This window comes from Xyrauchen texanus, chromosome 34, assembly GCF_025860055.1.
Source record: "Xyrauchen texanus isolate HMW12.3.18 chromosome 34, RBS_HiC_50CHRs, whole genome shotgun sequence".
In the NCBI taxonomy this organism is placed as follows: domain Eukaryota; kingdom Metazoa; phylum Chordata; class Actinopteri; order Cypriniformes; family Catostomidae; genus Xyrauchen; species Xyrauchen texanus.
Window position 1 is genome coordinate 16,475,420 of NC_068309.1, and position 27,471 is coordinate 16,502,890.

General features: G+C 36.0%; 3 protein-coding genes across 4 annotated transcripts; all 3 read left to right on the plus strand.

Moving 5' to 3' along the window:
- Positions 1–5,264: 5,264 nt before the first annotated feature.
- LOC127628018 (heat shock protein beta-11-like) lies at positions 5,265–6,547 on the plus strand. Its single transcript, XM_052104666.1, has one exon. It carries the CDS (start codon positions 5,336–5,338, stop codon positions 5,960–5,962), a length of 627 nt encoding a protein of 208 aa, XP_051960626.1. The 5' UTR covers positions 5,265–5,335; the 3' UTR covers positions 5,963–6,547.
- A 1,318-nt stretch (positions 6,548–7,865) lies between these two features.
- On the plus strand, positions 7,866–13,192 carry LOC127627977 (zinc finger protein 431-like). Of its 2 annotated transcripts, none has more exons than XM_052104609.1 (4): positions 7,866–8,184; positions 8,604–8,742; positions 9,226–9,708; positions 11,482–13,192. In XM_052104609.1, exons 1-4 carry the CDS (start codon positions 8,008–8,010, stop codon positions 12,930–12,932), a joined length of 2,250 nt encoding a protein of 749 aa, XP_051960569.1. In that variant the 5' UTR covers positions 7,866–8,007; the 3' UTR covers positions 12,933–13,192. The 2 variants fall into 2 exon arrangements, with proteins under 2 accessions (XP_051960569.1, XP_051960570.1); XM_052104610.1 differs by having other exon boundaries at positions 7,868–7,951.
- Positions 13,193–14,666: 1,474 nt separating this feature from the next.
- Positions 14,667–20,144, plus strand: LOC127628258 (intracellular hyaluronan-binding protein 4-like). Its single transcript, XM_052105043.1, has 8 exons — positions 14,667–14,904; positions 16,303–16,402; positions 16,501–16,650; positions 18,815–18,886; positions 19,002–19,085; positions 19,224–19,389; positions 19,664–19,840; positions 20,026–20,144. Exons 1-8 carry the CDS (start codon positions 14,667–14,669, stop codon positions 20,068–20,070), a joined length of 1,032 nt encoding a protein of 343 aa, XP_051961003.1. The 3' UTR covers positions 20,071–20,144.
- Positions 20,145–27,471: the final 7,327 nt, after the last annotated feature.

The following is a 27,471-nucleotide window of genomic DNA, read 5'->3' on the forward strand; positions in this document are numbered from 1 at the left end:
TTCATAAACTTAGTATATAATTTGAAGAGTTTGAAAAGTGTTCTAAACAAATAGTTTTCTTGCTTATTTCAATAGAAAAGGAAGTGTAGCACTGCAGCTAAGTAGCAATGAAGCATTTGTGCAAAATCAGCACAGTATTGGCTTGACCTAAATCCTGGGATTTACTTTAAACCATGGTCAGGTTATACAACTGTCCACCCTCTACATATGTCACTACAGTGGTGCAGAAGAGGGAAAAATGGTCCACCATATATTCTGAATAAACCCCACGATAAATAATTAGATTTTAATTTATCTTTAATTTTTACCTTATTGTGATTGGAAGGTCTGTGTGCTGCATATAGCTAATCAGAATAACCTGAACACTGACAACTAAAAAAAAGAAAACACACATGCAAGACATTTTTAATCTTCCTGTGTCTTTATTGAAAAATAGATAAGTTGACTGTCCTAAAAAATCATTTCAGAGCATTGTTGGAATGGATACATCTTGGAGAGTTACTTCAGAATGGTGTCAGTGTTGGCTGTGGAAGTAAAGAGATATAAATATAGATATTTATAAATTGTTTAAATAATTAAGATCAAGAAAACATCCTGCATTAAAAGTCTGGCCAAAAATTCAGAGTTTTGATAACTTTCTGTGAGTGTGAATCATAATCCACAATGCAATGCGTTCCCTGAAATTCCTTTTCCATGAATAACATTTTGAATTATTATGGAGACTGAAGCCAACTTTGGTCCAAAAGTTAAATTCCACAAAAAAAAAACATTGCTGTTTATCTATTACGGAATAAATAAAATAGACCAAATCCTTAAATCAGACATCATGTTGAGAGCACACATTTCAACATAACTGTATCTTCCCTATACTTCAGTTTTAAATACATATGTTAAGAGATGCTTATTAAGAGTTGTATAACCTAATACACATAACAGTTAAAGGGTGCTTTTCATTTCTATATTGTGCATCCTTGTTTCCTTTCATTGCTTCCTAGCTCCACCCTCTTAGGAAATGAGGAAAGAATCCAAGGATAGGAAAAGAGGATGGAGGAATCAAAGCAAGACATACTTATAAAATGAAATGTCCTGCTCACTGACACGTTTTTGCACAGCTACAGTTATAGGTGTGCTTTCCGTTATGCTATTGAAACTTTATTTATTCATATATTCATAATAAATCAAAATAATTCTAGATGCCCTGTTGAAGTATGTGCCAATTATGGTTTAAACTGCAAAGGTGATACATGAATTAAAACTATTGTGCAAGATGTGAATTGGGAGGAGAATTAATATGTGCATCTGGTGCTTCGACCAAAATGTCTTCCGCATAGGATACTCCTGTGTTTCCTCACTCAAGCATCCTCTGGAAACTTCCTCTATCCTCTATCCTTGCCTCCTCACAATGCATTTAGAGAACTGATATATCCTCCATGATGGCAGACTTTGATTGGTTTTTGGGGTCACGGGCTCGAGGATGGAGGACCGATGAAACGAGGTTGCACAATTTAGGAAATGAGAAGAACTCAAGATGTGATAGATGAGGTTACAGACCTTCAGCAAGTTGTTTGTAAATCCGCTCTTGCTCTTCCCTCACTTTCTTCTCCTCCTCCTCAACCCTCCTTTCTTCAGCAGCAATGGGTTTTAGATAATCTAGTGAGCAGTTTGATTGAATAAATACATTAGAAGCACAACTTTGCAACACAACTTTGAAAACAAGGCACCCCGATATTCTGCGCAATTTACATTAAAGGCCTGCAAATGTCAACAAGGGTTAAAAGGCATACAATGCTGTTAGAATCACATGACCGAATACTACTCAATCTCAGTAACCGTCCTGTTATTTGACACTTTCACTCATTGATTAAATTAATCATGGCTGACTGTGAATACAACATTTCTACAATGGCATTCATGTGCTATCGGAATTATACTACTTCCCACTTCTGAAGTGGTAATCACGAGTATGTCGCGTTCAAGTGCTTTGTTGCCGGAATTGTTTTTAATTCATATATATTTCTAGAGGAACTTTTATTTTGACACCATAAAACATATTACTCAGCTTGCAGACGATAATGGAATTTTCACTACAGAAACTGCACTCTCCCCCACCATGTTGAAAGTTTAGGACTCCTCCAATGTTGGAAACTCGGGTATCAAAATTATCTCAAAGTTTCCCAGTCGTAATTACGACTTGAAGGGTCGTTCATGTGCAACTTCCGAGTGGAAAACTCGTATTTATGATAATTCTGATAGCACGCGAAGGCAGCATAAGTCCAAGATTACACAAAGACAAAAATGACTGAATAAACCTTTATTTATATACAAATTTAAATAATAAACTAAAATAAACCAAGTTGAAGGATTTAGCCCAATTTAAAATAAAGAAACAGTATGACATAAAAAGAATGAGCAATACTTACTAATCTGTACACTTTCTAGGCTATTATTCAGATATGCAATTTAGTGACCACTTTACAAAAGGTCAGATTGAAGCACATTAAAGCACACATGGTGCTCTTTGGAACATTTTAAAATAATATAATTTGTGGTTTAATTTTAAAATTAAACTTTTAACTTAAAGAGAGTTCTGCTGATGATAGTATCATTTGTAACTATTTTACAATTGTAATTTTTTAGGTAGATGCTCTTTAAACCCCAGAGCAAATAGGGTCAGATACTATTTACACTCCTTATGAAATAATAACATTCAGGATAGGGGCATCACTGCAGCTTTGTTTGTGTTTATTTAAAGTCCCACGGTTACACTACACCAACTCCTACCCCTAAACCTAATCCTTACCTTCCTTTACACAAATTAATCATGGATTTACTACAATAACCACAGTATCACCATGGTATTTTGTAGTAAAATCTAAGTAACCACAAAATTAAAAATAGTTACTATATTAAGATCATATTACTGTAGAAACACCATGGTTAATTGCATAAAATCTATGGTTTCCACTAAAAAGACATTGCTACTGCAGTATTACTATATTAACACTACCTTTATATAATTTTTATGTGTTATTATAAGTAGTATTAAAGACAATAGTAAGAGTGGAGTCAGGAAACAAGATGGGAAGAAAAAAAAAAGAAAAAAAAAGTGTGTGACAAACGCAGAATCAAACCCGGGTCGAAAAGGCACAATCTAACTGGCGTTATGCCCCACACCACCTAAAATGAAGTTTGTCATACATTTGTGTCTCCAATACTTTATTGAGGTGCATATACCCTGTGTGGCAGGTGATATTTACACCTGGGTGCAAATAGTTACTACGTATTTCTTTTCTTTTTTTTTAAATTTTATTCAGTTAGAAAAATGCAAATAGCAAAACTTTTAGTAGTGGTTTCAGACAAGTGAACTCCAGTGTATTTAAAATAATATGTCACCATACATAATACGTACCATATCTCTGTTTCCCATAGATTAAACCAATCAGCAAGGCTGACCATCTTGCTGTCTGAAATAAGAGAATGATATCATGTCAAAATGCTAGCTTGTTTGCTGACGAACTTTCTAAGGACAAAGACAATTCTTTACTAAATAATAAGATATAATAACACTGAACATAAAAGAAAAACTGTTTCACTGTGAAAACACTAGCATGACCTCGGATAACAAGTTAACAAGATGAGCTCAAGCTAAGGTCAAACTCTTGGACAATAGCATGCAAATAAATAGTTTATTCACAAACAATATACTTGAAACGTTCATTCACTGGTTAACTTTCTATGCAGCACGTCATGTAAACCATCGTGCACATTACTTGCAGTTAGCATTACTGACTGACCTTGCATTGCTTTAGGCAGCTAACTGGCTAACACTATTAGCTCAACGGCTATGGGCTGACCAATGGAAACTATGCTAAGCTAAGCTAGGCTACACATTTAGCACTATTTACTTAGGATAAATGAAGGTCGCCGATGTAAACTAACAAAGAGTGAAATACGTGTCTGAATAGAAAATACACGTGTCTTGAGGGTTATGGTGATATATTCGATAAATATTAAACATACCTTGATAAGTGGGGAGACTTGTACAGGAGGAACCATGTTTGTATGAATATCTTCTTCTGACAGGAGAGGAAGTCAGAGTGCTGTGAGATCAGATCTGATTTATCAGAGGCAGACTCTACAGACTTACCTCACACAACAGGCACTACACAGTATTAGGGCAGTTGACAAAAATATCGCGATATAATATACATATACATTTTCAAACATTTAATTTGTATTTAAAATCTACGTTTACAGTTTGGTGCTGTGACTGGTCGCAAATGTCACTTTTATGTACTGTAAGAAAAAACCCCACTGACAAGTGTGAAAAGATAGATCACTGTTAATCTTAATTTTATTATACATCCTAAATACATATTATGCATCAGTCTCCACCAAACAATACCATTTGTTTGTATATAGATAAAATATTTAGAAAGTCCAAACATTTTAGGATACTATTTGATTCCACTTGAGTTGAACTTATGAATCTATTTCAGGAAGTGTAGTTTCAGAATCCTGCTGGATTAGAAAGTATGTTGGAATGCTCATAAGTTAAATTTAAACATGACAGATAGAATATGATGTAAGCTCTGACACAGAAAGAAAACATGGCAGCCTATGTGTCATTCCCTGTGTTCCAAATGGGATAAATCAGCCTCTTAAGGGCACTTCGAAAGAAGAACAATCAGGATAGCCTTGCTGTCATCAAAATCATCAATAAAAATGACTTATAAGGTGAGTTCCGAATAAACATAATTTTTAGAGCCCCATACCTTTCAGTCATTCAAAGCTCTCACAGTGGATGGTTAAGTCTTTGAAGGGAATAGGGCATAAGTATGATCACTTCTGAATGAGACGCACCAGTTGAACCATTGAGTGTATTCCCACTATTTTATTTATTATTGCCAATGGATATTATTTTGTTATTTTCATTGAGTTATATCCTATTATAGTCCCAAAAAAAAAAAAAAAAAAACACACACACACACAAAAAAGGATGAATAGAAAAGTTTGTATTATCTTCTTGCATTAACCTCTTCTGTTAATAGAAAGTAATTCAGACCCATTAGACAGCTAGAGTGGTCACTGTAAATAGAACAATGATGTAATTCTCTGGTATTTAACAGATGGATCACAAAAATACTTGTTTTGGAATATGACCGCAACTGCTCTGTCATAGCAGCCCTCTACAGGTTAACACACACTGCAGTGCTAATAAAGGACTGTTACTGGAACATTCTGAGGCAGCATATAAAAGCACCGTGGCTTGTTTACTGGGGCAGAAGCTCAGAAGTGTCGACCAGCTGAACACATCACCAAACATCCAGTGAAGATGCTTTGCTCAAGCACATTTCAACCTTATCTCAGCCCATTCATGGACTTCCACTGGCCAGTGCGCAGTCTCTGGCCTGAGACGAGACCTCTTTTCTTTCAGATTGAACAAGAAATGATGAGACACATGCAGGAGATGCGGCACAACCTGGAGTTCATGGAATGCCTGCATCAAAGGATTTTCAATGAGATTGACCATGTTTCACCCATGACAACTTTCAAACCCATCTCATTCCAACTTGGAAAGGAAGGAATTCACTATGCACTGACATTAGACACAAAGGATTTTTCTCCTGAGGAGCTGTCTGTCAATCAAGTGGGAAGGAAGTTGCGGGTGAGCGGCAAAACAGAGAAGAAGCAAGATGATGGGAAGGGATCATACTTGTATAGATGCCAAGAATTCAGGCAAGAGTTTGACCTTCCTGAAGGTATCAATTCAGAGGCAGTGACCTGTGCTTTGCGTAATGGCCAGCTACAGATACAAGCACCTAAAGATGCTACATCTACCGGTAATGAGAGAGTGATTCCCATTGCGTACACTCCTGCTGTCAATAATTCCACTCCACAGAGTCCTGTTTCTCAGAGCCTACAGCGCCAAGCAGCTGAGACAGAATATACAAATAACTGAGTTTATACTTTGTGAACACTGTCACCCACAATGGAACAAATGTCTCTATGGAAAACGGATATAATTTATACTTACAAATAGACTGAGTTGTCTTTATCTTTATATGTTTTTTAAGTCACCAAGATTTTGTAGTTTTGTATGAACCATTTGTTTATTGTAAAACAGAAGACAAAAATTCTTCAGTTCAGTTCCTTAGAAGTATTACTATATTCTATAATGTTTTGTCAAATTCCACGAGATGTTCTTGTCTTGTTTCCATCAAATAAACAAATATCAACCACCACTATTATTACTATTATTAAATTGTTATTTCATGATTTTTACACAAAATAGGATTACATTATTTGTATCCCCCAGATATTTTCTTTTATTCATAATTTTCAACTTCACAACTTGTAATACATTTTCTGGGGAGTAATGCAGTATATTATATTATATTACATGATTTAGTATATATATATAATCATTATAAAAATATGAATAACTACAGCCTTGACCAACACAACATTTGTGTTGTTTTAAAGCTTTGAAGCTGTAATTTACAATGCACCATAATTGAACAAGGGCTTTAAAATTTGCAGAGAAATCAGAAGTTCTGTTTTGATAATTTATTAATAATTTTGCACTGTACATATTATTGTAATCAATAAAAACATCAAACTGATCAAATAGTCATGTCATATGTTGTTTTACTTGTTTTTAGACGCAAATTATATTTGTAATGCTATAACTTTTGATTGCTTTTCGATTGCTTTGCCGTATCGGCATTCACTAAAGTACAGGGGTTTCAGTACAGCGACGCACAAGGGGCGTGGCCATGACATAAAACAAATTTCAGGTCAGCGCACATGTGCATTATAGTGCCTTCTTTCCGCGGGCGTTTCAAATTTTCATCGCGGGCTTTTCATAACAGCGACAGCAAACTGATGGAACAGCCATGGAGAATCTAAGACAAAATAGGGAAATCGGTAAATGTTTTTGTTGTTTTACTATGATACAGAGGCAGATGATTTTGTAAAAGATGCGGTAGCATTTTAATGTAAAGAACGAGTAACGATACATAATTTTTGTTACCGTTTGCAATATAAGTGCATATGAACTATGCAAATTTTGAATTAGGAGAACGCCTACATTACCACGTCACATTTTTACGCTGTACTGAAACTCCTGGAAATAAGTGACTGCCTTGTTGTATCAACACAAATCTTTAATCAGTTACAGGTGACATGATTGGGAACAAAACAAAAGCAGTTTTTCAGAGCTTATTTACACCCTGAGATATATAATGTAAAATTTTTATTTATTTAATTTTTCAGCAAGGATTTATTATGCTGAGAATTTAATAATTTATCGTACTCTATGTTGTTCACAACAATTGTGAAATTTTTCTTTAAAATTATAGCAAACAATTAACCTATTTTAACCTAAGTTAATTTTGGTCATGCCACAGAACAGGAAATCTATAAAAACACATTCAGAGATTAAAGGGTTAATACATTCGGTACAAGAGGAACACACATCATCCAGTATAAGATTTTTTTAAAATATTATGCAAATTAATATGGACTACATTATGAAGGTTTAATACATCCAGTACAGAATGAAAGCTCAAACTTGAAAACAACAGACTTTTGACTTAAAAATCATCACATCTTAACAGTTTTTATTTATTTATTTATTTATTTATTTTATTATTATTACAAATTATATACATCACAAAAACAGGGAGCATTCACATCTTGACAGTTTACAGTGGAGTTGATTCATCACTTGAGCAAAGCGTACTACGTACTCCAATCCTGTAGGTGAAGTATTGTTTTGACAAAATACATTTCCGATATTTGGGTTTGAGGGACACATTTGCTTCCGTTTTTATTTTTTTTGCCCGCCTCAAACAAGAAAATGGTTGGTTTGCAAACCGCCGTAAAACAGCAAGAAGAAGAAGAAGAAGAAGAAGAAGAAAATGGCCCGGGCTAGCTAAGGAACTTTGTACGTGCATTTATATCATGCATTGCTCCTAAAGTGCTGGCTAATCATCCCCTACCATGACGGCAGCAATCCACGAGCTGCTTTCCTCCGTTATGGGGGTTTTAGTTGAAAGTGTGGTGTCGGAGTTGAGCAGACATCTCTCTGACTTCACTGTCTTATCAGAGCAATTGCTCAGCAAAAAGGGCGGAGCTGTGAACAAAAACAATCTTAAGCAGGCGAATCAAGCCAAAACTGTAAGTTCTAGCGCAGAAAAATGTATGCAATGTAAATTACTTTTTATAACAAGCTTCTGGCTATAAGTTGGTGAACTGTTGCTTGTCTTGTAAATACCGTTTCGCATAAATGTAAATTATTGCATCATAATGAGGCACAGCATAAATAATCATTTTCTAATACATAATAGAATAGATAGAAACAAAGTACATGTGTTAACTGGGGTTGCATATTAGGCCTTCTGTTTTGGTAATAAGATGTGACCATATATTTAATATGCCACATTGTAGGTGTTTTGACTGAACACACAGATAATAAAACAATAGAATAGAATATAGGCAAAAGTGTAAATCGAATAAAAGCATGTAATTGTCATGCAGATATTTTCAATTGGTTCATGCAATCAACGAGTCATCTAACAATCTGTTTTGCTTTTCAGAAGGAGTTTGCAACATTCATGGAGATGTTGAGTAAAGCAACTGTAGAGACCATGGTAAAGCTGATTTATGATCGCATCACAGCTCAAGTTCTGGAAGCTACAGCAAAGTTGCAGCTTTCAAGACAAGACAAGTCATATGGTAACTTAAGCCTTTATGCTTAATCACTAACTTAAATCCAAGATTTTGAGTTTGAGACATAGAACTTATAGGCAGACAGCATAAGTAAGCTTTCCAAAGATCTCAAAATGTAACTATGGTTATTTATTTATTTGTATTTGGTAGAGATGGATTCATAAAAACAGATGACTAAAAGCTGTTGCTCCAGATATCTGCCCTTACAATGCTGACAGCCAGCATCTTGCCAATCTGATGAATAGACATGTGGTCATAAATTATTTTTTTAATGACTACCTTGCCTCCCTAAACAGTATTTGAATATTTTTGCTTGTTATTCGATATCTTGCTTAATAAAATTAAATGCAGCTTTTTACTTTATTATGTTGTAACCATTGTATAATAATAATAATAATAAGGCATTTGAGACAGCTTTTCATTGTGGTTTCAGACTTTTGGATCCCACTGTGTGTGTATTAATGATTTAACATCTCTGTGTTCTCACAGATGGTGAAACAGCATCATTTGAGCCTGAAAACAGTGTGCCTTTGGAACCTGAAACAAACAATGTTGAAGTGGAAACAGACCATCATGATGTTGACTCTGGACATGCAGCAAATAATCAGTACCAACAGATTTCCTTTGCGCAGGCAGTAATTCTGTTGGGGAGTTCAGGTGAAAGCCAACCTTCTACAAGCACAAATGTGGCTGCAGAAGAGAGGCAGGAGCCTTTAATTTGTGACTCCTGTGGAATATCTTTCAATGACATGGCCTTGTTGGACATTCACAATGCTTTACACAAAGAAAGACCTTTTAATTGTCTAACATGTGGGAGTACTTTCAAAATGATGAAATGCTTAATGAAACACCAGAGATTTCACACAACTCCGGAGTTGAATATTGAGTTTGAACATGAAGAATTCATTGTGCAGCTCAAAACATGTGATGCTGTCAATCCATCCCTGGAAACAATTGAAGTGACCACTCAACGTAAGACATATGGATGACAATGCCATGCTTAAAGGTGCACTCAGTAAATTTTTTGTTAACGTTGTGCCTGATTTGGCAGTTCGCTTGGACTTTATACTGACAGCTAGCAGCATGGGTAATAACCAATTATAAATGAAAATATAGACAAAAATGTGCCTTTAGTTTCGAAGCGAGCTAGGTTTGGGTACACTATTTCTAGTAACACAGCTAGTTATAATCATCGATTAAGCAAAAGTATGACAGCCATTATAAATAAAGATATTCTTAGCTAAACTATTCAGGGCCGGATTATGACTAGCAAGGTCTCTGGGACCAGATGAGATCTACACAATTGATTTTCATTGATTTAAGTCTCTTTTAATACCAGTTATGTTAATTATAGTCAGATTAATTAAAACAACACAAATGTGGTAAAGACCCCACTCAACCAAAACACGTTTGCTGAACAGCCACTGTTCTTAAAGAGACGGTATCCATCCCTACATCCCTACACCCTCTTTTCTTCAAAGACTTTACACTCCTTTGTAAGAGCTTTGAAGGGCTGAATGGTGTGGGGCTCAGAAATAGTGGTCATTTGGTTATTTTTTGGAGATGACCCTACAGCTTGCCTATCATTATTATTCTTCCATCAAAAAACCCTGCTAAGGCGTAATTTAAGCCTATTCAATGTGTCCAAAAATCCCCTATACTACATAATACTGACAGAATATTTAAATGAGCTACGAGTGTGTTTTGGAATTTTCATACTTTCAAACCTCAGCTGTCAAAACTTTTACACAAGCCCTTTAAAAGTGCTGTAAGTGATTTTAGCATTATGAAGCTTTCACGTGACTGAGCTGTTTAATTAGCCACACCCCCTCCAAAATCCCACCTTCCAAAGATAATTTTGAGACCAAAACGATCAAAAGAGCACCGTTGTTTGTTCCTATGGCAGTCAAATTCAACAGTGTCACATTAGCACCCTCAACGGAAAAACATGAATCATATCCTCAATTCTCCGCTTCAAATATAACACTATGAGAACAAGCAAAATGATTAACAGATGAAAAGCGTTAATGTTGCGGTACACAGTCACATTTTTGTTTGCTTTTAACAAATTCTACAGCTGTCACAGAGACCTGTGATATATCTCAGGAGACATTTTTAATTAATATATTTATGGGAGTAGGAACACTTGGGCACTGGCCCCATTGACCTGGTCAGTAATTCACCTATGATACTAGTATTATAATGATATGAGCTAATAACATATCTGTAAAAATATGTTTGCTGCAAAGCCATGGCCTGTGAGTTGGAAAATATCTCTTCAGTCTAGTCAGTTCTGTTGACGGAATCTGATAAAAGTGACACTCTCTATTTTGCACATTGCGATTTTGACAGCCAACAGTGCAGCATGACATTTCATTTAGCTTAACCAGATAATTAAAAGGTAATGCTAACTTTTTGAAGACTGTTGGGCCTTCTAACTTCAGGTTTGGTTTACTGTTCACACCAGTCTTTTTGCCACGACTTCAATCTGTGAAGTAGGCGGTGATATTGCCAAATTGTTGGTGTATTAGACCACTGATTTGACTTATCATCTCATGTCAGTGTATATATTTTTCAAAATTTCTTATCATTTTTATCAGTAAAACTTTTTAAAATGAGGGAATAATTACTGAGTGCACCTTTAAAGACATTTCTTCCAATATTTGTATTACACTAATTATAATAATCAACAGTTACCTTTTCAATTGAGTTTTTCTGAAACATACTCTGTTCTTATCCTAACAGGCGTTCTCCAGAATAACTACGAAGACGAATCTTATGATGTCTTTGAAACCAGTCAGAATGGAAACGAATCACTTGTGCAAGGTTTAAATATTATCATTGAGAACACCAACAATCAGCCTAACATCACCTCCAACACGGATATAATTAAGCAATCAAATGATGGTTTGTTCCAATGCAAAACCTGCGGGAAGTGTTTTGAACTAAGGTGGAAGTTCATTAACCATGTTCGAGCTCACGTTAAACATTACAAGTGTTCCTACTGTGATAAGCGTTTTACCATGAGGAGCTGCCTCATCAGACATGTAGCAACACACACTGGGGCTGAGTTATTCAAATGTGATATATGTTCCAAGTCATTCGTATTTCAGGCCGCTCTGGAGAAGCACAAGCATCTGCACACAGCAGAGAAGACAGTTACATGCCTAAACTGTAAGAAGATTTTTCCTGGCAAGCGTTCATTCAGTAGACACAGGTGCAGAGCACTGGAAAAGCTCTACAAATGCCCTGTATGTGACAAACAGTTCAAAATTAAACAAAACATGCTTGATCACCAAACGCTGCACACTGGAGTGAAGCCGTACTGCTGCGAGATATGTGGTGCATTTTATAGTTGTGAGCGATATCTGAAAAATCACCAGAAGAGTCACATTGAGAAAACATACGAATTTGGATGTGAACTCTGCGACAAGCGATTCAGCGCTCATAAACATTTGCAAGCGCATATGCTCGTGCATACGAGGGAAAAGCGATATGTGTGTGACATATGCAACAAGAAGTTTGCCACCTCTGGAAATCTCAACAGACACCGAGCAGGTCACACAGGAGTGAAGCTGTATGGTTGTTCTATATGTTTGAAGAGGTACACCACAGCGTATGCTCTAAAAATTCACACGCACAAACACACTTCGAGCAAACCGTTTCTTTGTGATGTTTGTGGAAAGGGATTTACCAGTTCGGACTACATGAAAAGGCACAAGCGAATCATTCACATAGGAAGAAGAGATTGTGTCTGTTCAATATGTAATAAGGCTTTCATCTTCCCCAGTTCTCTTAATCAACACATGCTTGTACATACAGGAGAGAAGCATCATGAAAGACTAGTCAGTCCTTTGCTGAAGAAGTTCAGTTGTGATCATTGCCAAAAAAAATTCTATTCACAAGCTGCTCTCATGGTTCACCAAAGGGTTCACACAAAAGAAAAGCCTTACAGTTGTGACATATGTGGAAAGAGCTTTGGGTATGCAAGCAGTATTCAAATGCACATGAGAATCCATACGGGGGAGAGACCTTATGGTTGTGATGTATGTGGTAAGACGTTCAATCAGGCTGTACATCTGAGGACCCATCAGAGAGTACACACTGGTATGAAATCATTCAGTTGTGAGAGCTGTGGAAAGACATTTGTGGATCTGAGAAACCTGAAACAACATAAATGTAAATACACCATGTAAATTCATCAGTACCAGTTACCTTTTTGCAAAACAAAAGGATACACTGAACTACATGTAATGTATCATATGTTCAGGGCTATGTGAAATTGATAATGTAAGGCATAGCATTGTAATGTTAATAGGTAATGATCTGTAGAGTCTTTTCTGGAAGAAAAATTTAATGATTTTGTATGCTTCTGCATTTTTAAGGTGTAAACAATTATATTTTCAAAGAAAGACTGGAATCAATGGTTGTGTGTGAATGCAATAAACACCATGAAGGACCACCTCTGTTTTTTTTTCTCTCTTTTGTAATTGACACTAGGTGGCACTGGCACATAAAATGTATTTTATTAAAGTTATTTTCTAAAGCCTAGTGAGCTGCCTATGTAGGCAGGATTTTAGGGTGTCAAAAGTAGGCTATTCTCCCACCAGGAAAGCTCTTATAAAGTTAGGCCTTAAGATATCTTGGTGGCACTTTACAATGTTGTATTTGTTCCCTACACTTATGAACTAACAATGAACAATACTTTTTCTCCACATAGTTTATGATATTTAATGTTAACTAAAGCATATTTATTGTAGTTAGCGATACTTTTTGTCAAATTTAAAGGCTGTTAAATCCTGAAAAATGCTGCCTTCTCAGGCAGTATATAGAGGAAGGCATCAAGATATCAGGAATATACACAATGATACATTTATCATAGGATGATAATAGATGTATAAATGTTTTGTTATCTAAATTATCTTTTAAAAATATGCAGTCTCACAAAATAGGGGCAATAAAATGGATTAGGCTTTAGAGATTCCAAAATAAATATTTTGGGTTCAATACAAGTTAAGCTTAATCGACGGCATTTGTGGAATAACATTGACAACCACAAAACTTATTTGGACTTTCTCCTCAAAAAAAAAAAAAAAAATATGGTTTACAGTGAGGCACTTACAATCGAAGTGAATGGGGGCCAATACATGCATACATAGATGTTAAAATACTGTTTCAAAAGTATAGCCACCACACATAAACTATAGTCATGTTAACATGATTTTAGTGTTAGAAAATCACTTACTATCCTTTTCTGTGTAAAGTTAAAGCCAATTTTACAGCTTCATTGCCATGACTTTGTAATGTCAACAAACCCTAAAATGACAATAAAAGTGAAGATTTAAACAACGTAACAGCTCAAATAGTACAGTTTTAACATAATTAATATACATGGTTTTATAAAAAATGATAAGCTTCCCATTTCTGTCTTCAAACCCTCCAATAGTTGGTCCCATTCACTTTCATTGTAAGTGCCTCACTGTAACCTCGATTTTTGCTTTTTAATGGAAAGGAAAGACCAGACGAAATTATTTTTGTGGAAATCAAAATGATGCAGCAAATGCTGTTCTTTGGAGCATATCTTGTATTGAAACCGAAATAGTCCTTTAATTTTAAATAAATTTGGTTGGTTAATCATAACTTAATATTTATGAGTGCACTCTGAAAGTAAAACTGACTTCCGGGGCGGAGTCTAGTTGCTGCTTATAAGTTTACCTGAAACTAATTAGCTGAACGTCACAACTGACGGTTATGTTCATTTGTTCTCCAGATTTACTGTTCTCTATGGGCGCATTGTAACGCAAACTTTTTGTCTATTTAGGGGATAAGCAGAACCTTGTTCTGCGGTAATTGCGATATTTGCGATCCTTTGATAATCGAAAGTCGTTTCTAAGTAGGTTATTTTTCTGTGCCTGAAATAATCAAGAAAGATGAAGGAGTTAGTGGCGGGGATTCCTGATGAGCAATATGGATGCGCCGTGACTAATCGTTTCGGACATCTGCTCGATGATGAGACTGACCCGTCTGACATCTTAAATGCGGCAAAGGTGGAAAAACGGCAAAAGAAAAAGAAAGAGGAGCAAAAGAAAACTACCACGACGAAAACGGGAAAAAAGGAGACTCAAAGGGACAGACAAAATGTTTTTCGCGCAGTTGGAGATGGACAAGGTGGGTTAAAACAAACAAACATGTGTTTGATAATTAACCATTAACATTTAATCAGGTAATTGTTTAAATCTGTCTGTTTACTTTTATTATATTACACATATACACACACACACACACACACACACACACACACACACACACACACACACACACACACACACAGGGTTGGGAGGGTAACTTCTGAAATGTATTCCACTACAGAATACTGTAATGTCATTTGTAACGTATTCCGTTAGATTTTTTTTTTTTTCTTGTTTTGCCTGTAAAAAATCTGCCAGTACAGCAAGACTAAATACACTTGTTAAAAATACATTATCTGAACACGTAAATATCTTGCGCAGTGTTGCTTTTAAAACAAGATCAAATTGTTCAAAAATGATCAAGAATACGATTTTTGCCTTAATATTAAAGGTCTTGCTAGAAAAATAATTTGATCTAACGTGAATTTTCTTGGAAAAAAATAATATGATCGTGCCTGGTAACATGCATGTGAAATGGCATTTTAGTTTGGCATAAATCTGACTTAAACCTTTTTATTTTTTTTTATTTTTAATTCTTCTGCTTCAAACTTCAGTCTGCTTGTATGAATGTAACGCATCATAAGAAAGTGTTTCACAGCTGTTCAAATACACTTTGGATCAAATCAATTGTATGTATAAATGTTTTCCATCTGACAGGACTAAATATGAAATGAAACAAATTACAATAAAATGCAAAGTAATCTCTTTAGTAATCAAAATACATTTTGAATGTAACTATATTCTAATTACCAATGATTAAGTGGAATACAGTTACTTATATTTTATATTTTACGTAATCCTGTTACATGTATTCCATTGCTCCCCATCTTATATATTGTACACACACACACACACACACACACACACACACACACACACACACACACACACAACTGTCGAAAAGTCACCTTTTTTTTTTTCATTTATTAAGTAAACCATTGTCTTGATACACTTAATATTCTGCCTAGCATCTCCTTTTGTGTTCTACTGGAGAATTTTGTTTGGTTTGGAACATAAGGGTGAGTAAAATAAATGTTTCAGTTTTGTAGAGTGTAGAAAAAATGTATGATACTTCTGCATGCAGACAGGTATGACTTTGTGGAACACAAAAGGAGATTTTTTTTTCTTTTTTTTTTTTGCAGAATGTTAGCTTCCCTCATCATTAATTTTCATTGCATAATTATTGTTCTCCATACAATGAAAGTGAATGGTGACAGAGGCTCCCTATCATGGAGGGGAAAAAAAGTAAAATGGGTTTGGAAAAACGTGAGGGTGATAAAATGGAAGACCATTTTAATTTTGTTTGACCTATCTCATTAAATAATTTGTAGATCTCTTTGTTGTATGTATTTTAATCCAAATATATTTGTAGCCCAAGTGTGTCTTGCTCGTGGGGAGGTTGAGGAGCGAGTAGAGAGACGTGGAACTTTGGAGCGCAAACACTATGGTGACACCCCCCTCAGTTTTTCAGTTGAGAGGTAAAGATCTATTCAATACTAATAAATTGACTTGTCTTTTATTTATAATCCTGCCTGAATTAATGTACATTTGCCTTAATCTATCTTCCTCTCTGTAGGCCTGTGGATGATGTGTTGGATAGGGCTGGTAGAGGAAGAGGTACAGGAAGAGGACATGGAGCCAGGGGCCCAGGATATCCAAGATCCAGTGATGGATTTGATCAGAGAGGAAAGAGGGAGTTTGAAAGACGTAGTGGCAGTGACCGAACGTGAGTGTTTTTAAATAATCCGCAGCAGTGCTTTATGCATATCATGAACATGAATCAAACTCACTCGGTATGCCGACATGGTTTCCATGCATATTTTTTATTAGGCTATATTAATGTATATGTTACAGCTAAATGATACAGAACAGTGAACTCTCTCACAGAAAATTAACTTTTCCGTCTTGGGTACTTTTGAGTGTCTCGCACACTCACTGCTTGAAGAAGGATGACTCGAGTTCCACTGTCTTCTCTCATTGGTAATCATAAATGACATAAATGACTAATCCATCCAAGGATGTTTTGCTGAAAAAGTTTTAGCGCATTAAAATATAGCTGATGGAAATGCTAATTATTAAAAACATTTCACAAGTGTCTACATATTTTCCTGTTTAACTCTAGGGCATAAACTCTGTCGATACTTAAAAATGTTACGATTAAACTGGTTTGGAAACACTCTTTGTTGAGAGAATTTTCATTTAACGCAAAAATATAGTCTCATGGGACATAATTTACCCCAATCGTTGGACTTTAATCATTACAACAAGGTACACATCCTTGAAAGCCAATTTATTGTACGTGATTATGGATTGATCTTAACGGCATATAGATCTGATGCTGCAAACATGACACTTCCAGGAGTGCAACACAAATATCTCATATCATGCACATCGACAAGTACACAGAGAACATTTATAGCCGCTGTTTGTGATTAATCACGGTAGCCATCCGTTTATTTATTAAAGTTGCTTTTCCACACCATACAAAATAATAGATGGCAGTAATGGAATTAGCCCACAATATATAAAACATATAATTTCTGTGCACAAAGATGTTTTAAATTAAAAATAAATACACAATACTAGGAGAAAAGCTTCAGTTTGCTTTTTTGGAACACTAACATATAACCCAATTCTATAAAATTATTGATTTTTGCTTTTGTTTTAAAAATGCAGGCAAAATTCTGTTAAAGTAGCCTACCAAATGAATAAAGCATTTAATAAAATAATTACTATTATTAGGCCTATATTATTACCTTTTTCTTTACACAAACTAAAACTAGCCTTCCTTTGTTTTGTAGAATGAGAAAAAGTACACTTCAAGAACCGAAACTATCAGAACAATTTTTCCAATGAGTTCACTTACAGAAAACGAGCTTTTGAACATAAAACTTTTTTAAATATTTTAAATCTAACCCTCTTTCCATCGGATCACATTTGCTAAGGAAAATGTAAATTGTCATCTAAAATTACGTTAAGCATCATAATGCAATCAAGTTCAGTTGGTCATTAAAAGTTGCTGGACAAATAGGCGGGATACAATGCAGTTGTGATGGGATGCTTTAGATGATTGTTCAAAATAGTCTGTTGAATATCAGGAATGTATCGTATGTAAACCCTGATATTACACCGCATCAATATAGTTTTGTTAATTGCTGTGCACACAGCATATACACATCGACGTATGGTCCTTATACCGAGACCAAAAATTTCCCCCACTACTTTGTGCAAGTTGCCAGCTTGAATAGGGCCATGATGATTCGCTTTCGGGTCGGAACCGATGCCAACCTGCGACAGTTGCGACATAAGGACCAATATTACAGTCCTATCATGTGAAATTAAAATGACTGTTAGCTGTCTAATTTCAATGAACGGTCTCCATACTCTCCTCATTTTACTAAAACTTCGGAGGGAAACAAATATAGGGACATAGGATTTATTTTGCGATAAACCGAAACTTATGCAACAAAGTGTTTTTTTTAGGCATGACGTCATTCACAACATTATCGATAAAATATAATTTGAATGGAAATGGGCAGAAGATGGCAAATTTATTTTCGCTTTGTCGATAACAAAATGGCGTGAAAAGTGGATTGAAACTAGGCTAATGTTGCTCTTCAGTTGCATAAAGTTAAAATTTTCTCAACTTTGTCTTGCTCACCTCTGCGACTTGTCACCAAATGTCATTGCAGCTAGTGTCTCCAGAAGTCGCTCTGCACTTATTGAAACTGAATTGGATAGTGTTGCGCGATGTCGCTGGCGGTGTGAATGGGCATGAAGGAAATTCTATAGGGATGCAAAATCCTTGTTTAACATCTTGCTTTGTATTTTAAGTCCAGCATTTTCTGTGCACAACTTCTGATAGTAAATGAGACTTTCCTTTATATCAGGAGTGTCCGCTCTGAAGAGAAGCGTGGTGGTAGTGGATCTCGGAACTGGGGTTCTATGAGAGACCATATAAGGTGGCGTTACTTTTTATACTAGGTTTTAAACTTATATCTGATCTCACTGGTTTGGATTAAGTTATTACCTTGATCTGTCTTATTTGAAATGGTTGTCATTTTCCTTGTCCTGTAGTGAAATTAAAGAGGCGACACCAAGTGAAGAGGTGGGCGAAACCGATGAGACCCCCGAGACTGAAGAGGCTGATGGAGAAAACAGGTCCATTTTGCACAGCTGTAGGGAATATCTTGTAATGCACATGATGCCTGACAGCGAATACAATTATTTGACTTCATAAATTTAGAACTGCTCATGGTTTGTAATGGATAGTTTTGTATGCTTGCTTGTCTCCTGCAGGCCTTCTGAGATTGAGAATGCGATTGAGGTTGCCATAGAAATGACACTGGATGAGTGGAAGACCCTACAGGAGCAAAGCAGGCCCAAGGCAGAGCTAAATATCCGTAAGCCAGACTCCGCTATGCCATCCAAGGCCGTGGTGATCCATAAGTCCAAATTCCTTGAGGTAAGGAGTCATTTGCTGAATGCAGATCTCAATCATACAGATTTTAATCTGTTTTTAATGTGTTATCATTTTATTGGAGCATTTTAATGGGTACAGAATTAGGTGGAGCCGGGCTCTGGTCTACGTCTTTTGGTAGAAACAGATCGGCTCTTACAAAACTTGTGCTGTGTAGGCTATTTTCTTTCCAGCAAGAAAGTTCCTGTAACTTTTGGAGGGATTCATTTCATAACTTTTGAACTGCTACTGTATATACATTTCGCATCATTCTTTTTAGAAACAACATGTCATTGATGAGGATGTGGGTTTCCGCCGCCCAGCCAATGACATCACACGTCAGCTGGAAATCAACTTTGGCAGCCTGACTCGGCCCTCTCGTGGTGGGAGAGGTGGTCGTGGACGTGTGGCACCTTCCATGCCATCCCAGAGATCTCCTCCACAAAAATATGAAGTAGTAAGTTAGTATTGTTTGGGGCATTCATTTCTGATGCAACCAATACACAGCCCTGTGAAATGAAAGGCTTGTAGTTGAAAAGTACTTTGCAAGTTAAGTATTGAAACTAAATGTTGAATATTAATGTTGTATGAGAGACTATGCCTTTAGAAGTGGTTTGGGGCTTAATTATTTTGTTTCCTAAGGCTCCAAACCCAGACGATCCAGAGGATTTCCCTGCACTGGCCTAGTGCTCATCCAGAGGAGTCTGAAGTTCAATCAGGTTGCAGAACAGAGGGTAACACTGAAATGGGCAAAGTGCACTTGAAATGAGCAAAAATAAAAAATATGCAAAGGCGTTTGTTTGCGTTGATCCAACGGTTTCATTCCAGTAGTGTTAACTTTTTTTGGATTTAATGTTTCAATTGGATGTAGAAAGTTTTTTTTTCTAAAATAAAGCAAACGAATTAATGCATTTACTCATACTTAACACTTTATTACCCTTAGTATAGGGAAAAGTTTCTGCTAAGATAAAGCTGCCTTGCATGAGTAGCGTGCAAAGGCAAATGTGAAATTTACGAAGTTGCAAATAATTATGACAAGGTTTTCTATTTAATGACTGTAGATGATGCATTTTAAAGAGAAACAATCATAAATATTTTTAAGCAAGAACAATAATTTGTACATGTTTGAATTGAGAACAAATGTAGAATTTACTTAATATCTTCAAGTTCATGCTTAAACTTCAATTTAGAAAGTACTTTTCTTTCCTGCTATATTTTACTTCCACCATATATTCATGTACATATACACATACAGGTTAACAAAACATTGTTTTTGTTTTTTTTTTTTTGTTTTTTTAAGTGTATGATTGGTATGAAAAGAGTTTGGCTCTGGATATTATGAAAGAGTACATTAATAGATGTGAAATTGGCAGTTCTTCAATCATAATTCTAATTCCACATCAGCCCCATGTGTGGTCATGCCATATCTAATGAAGGTGGCAACATATGGCATTTGGTATTAGACAGCAGCTGAAATTTTACTTTCTACATTAAGAATCGAGGTGACTCTCAAAGTTCAGTTTAGTTCAGAGGACACCTTGAAGGATCTTTATGCATTTCTACAAATGCAATATGCAGAGCTGATCAGACCAAGATCTGTGAACAGGAACTTGAGTGTAAATTTGGTTTTATACTTTGTAGGCCTGAAATGATGCTTGTGAAAATTACAGGTTACACTGAAGTCCATATAGACTTTTTGTTCACTGCTTTTCACTAAGCAGTACTTTATTTGTCCACCTGAGGGCTGCATACCCTATAGAATAACTGAAATCGGATCCTTGGCATTTTACTTGGTAGGTTATTCCTTCATAGTTCCCATGTGGCTGTATGAGATCGTATTGCACACTACACAAAGCAGTGGAGAGATGTCTTGAAAGTGAATTGCTGGCACCCTGTGTAACCCACTGTTTGAAAAATGTAAAAAAAAAACTCTTACTCTTTGATGTCAGGCAGTCTTTTTTTTATTTTTGTGGGTTGACAAGTTTCCCTCATAAGGTCACAGTGCTTTTGGTGATAGAATGTCACACTGCTAGACATACAGTGAAGGGAAATTAAATTTACAGTGAATCATTTCCTCCTTGCTGTGCATCACTATAGATTTTGGCAGTTCTCTAGACAATACTGCCAATCTCCCACAAAAGAAATGGAAGCCCTGTCCAGGGCCAAATGTGTAGAGGTGTGGGTTTTTTTTTTTTTTTTTTTTTTTGCTCTACCAGCACACCAAAGAAGTGAACTCTGGAATTTAAATTCCTAATTGAGGAAATGGACATTTGTGAGAATATCTTACATCTGCCAAAATAATTTTTGTCCTCTACGGTCTCCCTTGATTGCCCTCACTCTTATCTTTTGAGCTTTAAGAATCTTGTCTTGGTGTAGTCATATAATACACTCTTAAGACTTTGAAGAGTCTGTTGTTTTTATTGGGGATTGGGCCAAATTCCCGTGGCTGGGTTAACACTGAGGTGATTGTAAATGTTAGGCTTAAGCATTTTCTCTGCATTCTCAGGGCTGTTTTTCTCTGTACATAGTGTGTTGAGCTCATGTAACACACACAGGCATGAGCTCATTGTAGCTGACAGAGTGAATCCAGATGGATAAAGCAGTGATATTGGAAGGATGTGTACACTATTTTCTATACCTTGTTTTTGTATTTTATATTTTCACGTTAGGCCCACCAGCTTTTCTTTGCCCTTTCCCTCTGTCCTCAAGGGGCTATTGGGGAGACTGTGAACTGTGTATGGCTGTAATTTACTGTAAACCGTTTTGAATTAATAAAGATTCATTGGGGCATAGAAAAAAGGTAATTGATTGCTGGCCTCAGGCCCTAAAAAGTTATTTAGTATAACACCAAAAACGCATTGGCACATTTGGTGTTTCTTTGGCCTACACACATGTTAAGGTAAATCTTAAACGAGTGAAATCTTATGTTTCGTGTTATCGCAGGTCCTGTAAGCAATCTGAGATGATCTGAACTAAGCTGCGTCTGAACACAGAAGGCCAAAATCAAGCTTGTGCAAATAAATTTTGCATTTTGCTGCATACTAAAATTTGGTGAACTCTGACCTGTGAATCTTGTAGATGAGAATTTGTGACCAATAGCCCTACTTTTTGTCAAGTTTTATTGTCCGAAAAAAAAAAAAGAATAATTTGAGTTTGTTTTATTGAAAAAGCTCAAACTCACTAAATTGCTAACTTGTTATACTAAAAGATCCCAAATGTAACAATCTCATCTAAATCTTACAGGGACCTAAATTCTTGCCTCTAGTTTTATTCAGCTGGATTTTTATTTTGTGTACAACCTACATTTTGGCCCTTCTATTCAGTCACTTGCTTTCCAGGAAGACACGCAATCATGTACTAACTTAAATTTTAAATAGTTGTTCTTGGCAAAAATTCTGTCATGATTATTGATCATATGATATTTTTTTTTTCTGCGGAACACAAAAGGAGACGTTAGGATGAATGTCAGTCCTAATCCCCATTCATTTTCGTTCATGTTTTTTCCATACAGTGAAAGTGAATGGTGACAGACTAACATTCTGCCGAACATCTCCTTTTGAGTTCCACGAATGGGGGTGGGGGGAGAAAGCTATCTGGGTTTACCAAAAAGGTGAAGGTGAGTAATGATGACAGTATTTTAATTTTGGGATCAGCTATTCCTTTAAAAGTGGTATCCCTTTTATTAATATACATGCATAATATTCCAAATAACATGTATTATTGTATCTTTTATACAATTTTTTTTTATTTTTTTTTATAAACATAACTAATTTAGCTGCAAAGTCCCCTCTTTCAGGATTTAATCTGTCCATTTTCTGTGCATTGTCAACTTTAAACTGGAGGGCATTGATTTATTAATATAGTGTTTTTATATTTGATTCACAGGCCTGCTTATCAAAATGGCTTAATCTCAAGGCAGAGAAAATACCTGTATAGGTCAGATATAGATGAGAGATGTATTTGGTGTTTAACAGGATGAAGTAGTCTGTTTTGAGAGCATTTCTCTACACCCTGCAGCTGTTCTGGTAGCATTTAACACAAAATCTTTGCTATTTCTGCCTTTTCTGTTGTCTAAGGAGCTGTAATATGAGTGAGCACCACGATGTGATGAGGCAAATCTATATTGCGCCAATGTTTTGCGCTTGCTATGTAGACCGCTTAGATTTATAAACATTGCTCGCATGTGCTTCCTTGGCTTAATGTGGGAGACACAGAATATGTATTGTTGCTACTGAGAAATTTATGTGTGTGTATATATATATATATATATTTTTTTTTTTTAGGTGTCAAGGTTAGACTCCATTTTAAGTAGGTGTGGATCTCAAAGAGGCAAACCCAACATATTGATCAGGGCCTTAAGGCTAGAGCTGTAAGCAACCTTGAATCCTGAAGAGCATGTAATGCAGAGACTTGTCAACTAAAGAAATGGAGTCTGATAAACTACCTTGTGCTTTTTGGGGCTGTATTTCATCTCACACTTAAGTGGTTGAAGAAATTCAACCACACTGAATGATTTACCAAGAGACAGGAACGAGTGTTAACAAATGCTTTTTTTGACTATATTTGTGCTTAATTTAGTATGCATGCAGCACTATGCACATTTCTTGTGCTATTTTCATATAACTTTAATGATATGTGTGTGTATTTTCAAACAGGCCGGGTGTATCAAAGTCTTAACCCTTATTTATTAATAATAAGGGGCTAATCAATCAGGGCTCTTGAGTTATTAAGACAAGGGTCATATTTGCCCTGCAGGGAGAGAGGGGGCCAATGAACCGTACCCATGCTCATTATTTATTCAGCTGTTAAGGGACCTCTGTACTCTGTAGGGTAGAGAGCAAAGCGCACTGTGTCCACACAAAGTTCATCTGTAACAATTTGGCCGTCTTGGTATCGCTTGGGTCTACTACGTTAAGTGTAGTTAAGCAACAAGCGAGATTCATTATCACTGTGGGTAATTAACATATGCATGAGATGTCGATAGATATTTTTAGAAAAATGTAGACTTGCAGGTATTAAAAATTGTCTAAGATGCAGCACTCTTACACTTTATACAAGCGTAATTTATTTTCCAATTTATTGTATTTTCCAATAAAAATATTTAATGCTTTATAACAGGATGTTGTTACTTGTTTGTTTTTCCTTACTCCATTGGTAAAGTTTTCTTGTTTGAAGCATAAACCTCAAATGTACTATTAGATGAAATTTAATAATACTTTATTAAATGTATTATGTTTAAAACGAGAAGGATAAATATTTTTCAATGGTGTAAGAAAGCTGTCTTGTCTTAAATTTGCTGAAGTATTTACCTTATCTAAAATTAATCTAGTTTAATGGATGTCATTTTATTCCATGTTAAAATGATTTCTCGTATCCCTCATGTAGTCAACTATTAGTTACTTGTAAGTTAATTTCTCTTAAAAGTGTAACTGGCTCTATCAACCCTGTTTGATAGATGGAGTGGTATTTTCTGGAATCTGTTTGATAACGTTGATTCATTTTATATATTTGGGGGATGAATGTCACACAAATTACACATGCAGGTTTATTCATTTTTTTTTTTCAGTGTAGTACAAATATTTTTTTAAAGTCAATTCGCACTTAAATTTAGAGATGGTGAAATCACTTTAATAATAAAAAACTTGTATTAGAATCAGCTGACAGATATCTTCAGTCAAATTATTATTTATAGTTGGAGAAAGATTAGTGTGTGAGGAAATGTAGAGAAGAGGGGGGAAAAAAACCAAGATCTGTGTATCTTCCTGTCTCTGTGATAAATGTGACCTTTGTTCCTACTCCCGTTTCCATGGCTGCGTTTGAACCTGAAATATTTAAATACGACATCTCTATTCTTTATGGTTTTTATCATTTCACTGTCATTGCGATGAAAATGACTACCTTGGCTGGAACATTTGTTCCACTGATGACTAATCAAAATATTAATATTCCAGCACCAGGCTGTTGGTCATGTCTAGATATTTTAGGATTGTTTTAAAATACTCAAGGAATGGTGTTTAAATGACTTAGGCTCATGGGTGTTTTAATTAAAGAGAATTTCTTAATTTGCAGCTCTGCAGGTTCCTGGTGATGGTGTGTACAACAGTGTGGTTTCTGTCTTTTCAGGTCACAGACAGTGTGTGGTATGACCTACCGGAGCCCTGCCACATCATCTAACTTATTGAATGTGGATAAATGCCCTCAGGTGTGGTTTTTTTTTTTGTTTTTTTTGTTGTTAGTCTACTGTTGATCTCCCTGGGGTGTGATACAACATGGCCCTGACAGGTTATGGCAGTGTACTCCGAACAGCACACTGTGAGACTGTTTAATTAGTTCACACTTTCCATACAGTAGAGACCCCGATAGCCCTTGAGCACCCTTTGTCTTAATGTGTTTACTGTCAGAAATAACCAACTATGGCATATTTATCAAATGTATGACATCTTTGGTTCCATAGAAAATGTTGACAGAGGCTAACATTATGCCTAACACTTCCTTTGTTTTAGAACTGCGTGCAGATGAGTAAAAAGATGACTAGTTTAATTTTTGGAGAACCATCCCTTTAACTAAGAAATGTTCTGCAAATACAAGATATGTGTAGGCATGTGAAGGTATGTATATGACATTTGTGATATGATTTTAGCAAAACACAATATGTGCGCTATAGTTCAAGGACTGTTTGTTTGGTGCATGCATATTTATAACTGGTTTGGCCGGAGGGATCGGAATATATCTGTCTTACATTATTATGTTATTATCAGCAACCTGAGGCCATGCCCAAAGTTCCCATGAAATGTAAAGGTCATTGTTATGGTTCTAGTGGGTTGCGGGGTTGACACCTGCCCTATAAATCCCTCCCGAGGCTCAGGGGACATTATAAAGCTATTACATTGGTTTATCTTTATTTTGTTTGTGAAAACGTAGCGGCGGTATACTTGTGCAGAGCTCAGACATGGAATACCTGAATCAGGTTTTCTAATGCAGAGAAGGATGTTCTGACTGAAAAATGCACTGCTAATCCTTATGATTGAAAACATAAGACCATAGGGTTGAGGTACTGTAGTTTATGTCATCAAATGCGAAGCTTACATATTTGAGGTCTTTTAGAGGAGGATCATCTAATATGGACGTTGCTTGTTTGAACTTTCATAATCTAATCTTTTAGCATTGTTAAAATGTATAATACCCTGTTGAAAAGACCAGCTTGAAATTCCTTGCTAGTCCAGGTTTGTTTATGCTGGTCTAGCTGGTTGCCCTGCATAGCCAATAAATGTTGGTCAACCAGCATGTTCTTTCTGTTGATGCTGGTTGACCAAGTTAGCCTTGCTGTTTAAGGGACTCCACCAGCATCTGAAATGCAACATGCTTGTGACCAGCAGTGCTGTTCTTTTCAACAGCGTCTTGAAAATGGTCTGAATACTATTGTGGTTTCTTTCCTGTATTCATTTTAAGATAGATGTCAGAAGTGCTGCACCAACAACCTTTTTTTTGCCATGTCATATCTGACATGGCAAACAGATGCTGATTTGTCTGCGTGGGAAAATTTGGTTATGCAGACCATCAAGTGTGGTGATCAGTGGGCTGCAATGACTTGCCACTTCAGTAGATTTGTATTTTGGACTTCCCTAGTGTTTCTGAAATGAGATGCAAAGTGTTTTTCCACAAAATCAAAAGAAGGTGTGGCCGATTGGCAGGCTTATGTAAGCCAGATGACCTGTAAAGAATGTGGCAGGAATGGTGAAGAGAATAAATACTTGAGCAAGAATTCATAACTTTGATAGGAATAGGATGAAGTTGAGAAGTTTGCTCTCATGCACTACCATTTAAAAGTATCATTGTTTAACCATTTCCTACATTTTAGAACAATAGTGAAATCATCAATACTATGAAATAAGACAAATGGAAGTAGGGGAGTTACGTAGTGAACATTTTTACAAAATAAATCCAAATCTTATATTTGAGCTTATTCAGTGCAGCCACGCTTTCCCTTGATTGCCTAGTTCAAGGTATTTTCTCATGAGGTCCCACCTGGGATGCTCTTATCCGTATTGAAGGAGCTCCCATAAATGCTGGACTAGGGATGAAATCATC

What these genes read in the sequence shown, in the direction of transcription:
- LOC127628018 (XM_052104666.1), top strand. Translation starts at nt 5,336, where the DNA reads ATGCTTTGCTCAAGCACATTTCAACCTTATCTCAGCCCATTCATGGAC.
- LOC127627977 (XM_052104609.1), top strand. Translation starts at nt 8,008, where the DNA reads ATGACGGCAGCAATCCACGAGCTGCTTTCCTCCGTTATGGGGGTTTTA. An exon ending in AGGCGAATCAAGCCAAAACT is followed by an intron (nt 8,185 to 8,603) that starts GTAAGTTCTAGC and finishes TTTGCTTTTCAG; the next exon opens with AAGGAGTTTGCAACATTCAT. An exon ending in AATTGAAGTGACCACTCAAC is followed by an intron (nt 9,709 to 11,481) that starts GTAAGACATATG and finishes TTATCCTAACAG; the next exon opens with GCGTTCTCCAGAATAACTAC.
- LOC127628258 (XM_052105043.1), top strand. Translation starts at nt 14,667, where the DNA reads ATGAAGGAGTTAGTGGCGGGGATTCCTGATGAGCAATATGGATGCGCC. An exon ending in CGCAGTTGGAGATGGACAAG is followed by an intron (nt 14,905 to 16,302) that starts GTGGGTTAAAAC and finishes TTGTAGCCCAAG; the next exon opens with TGTGTCTTGCTCGTGGGGAG. An exon ending in TCTATGAGAGACCATATAAG is followed by an intron (nt 18,887 to 19,001) that starts GTGGCGTTACTT and finishes CTTGTCCTGTAG; the next exon opens with TGAAATTAAAGAGGCGACAC.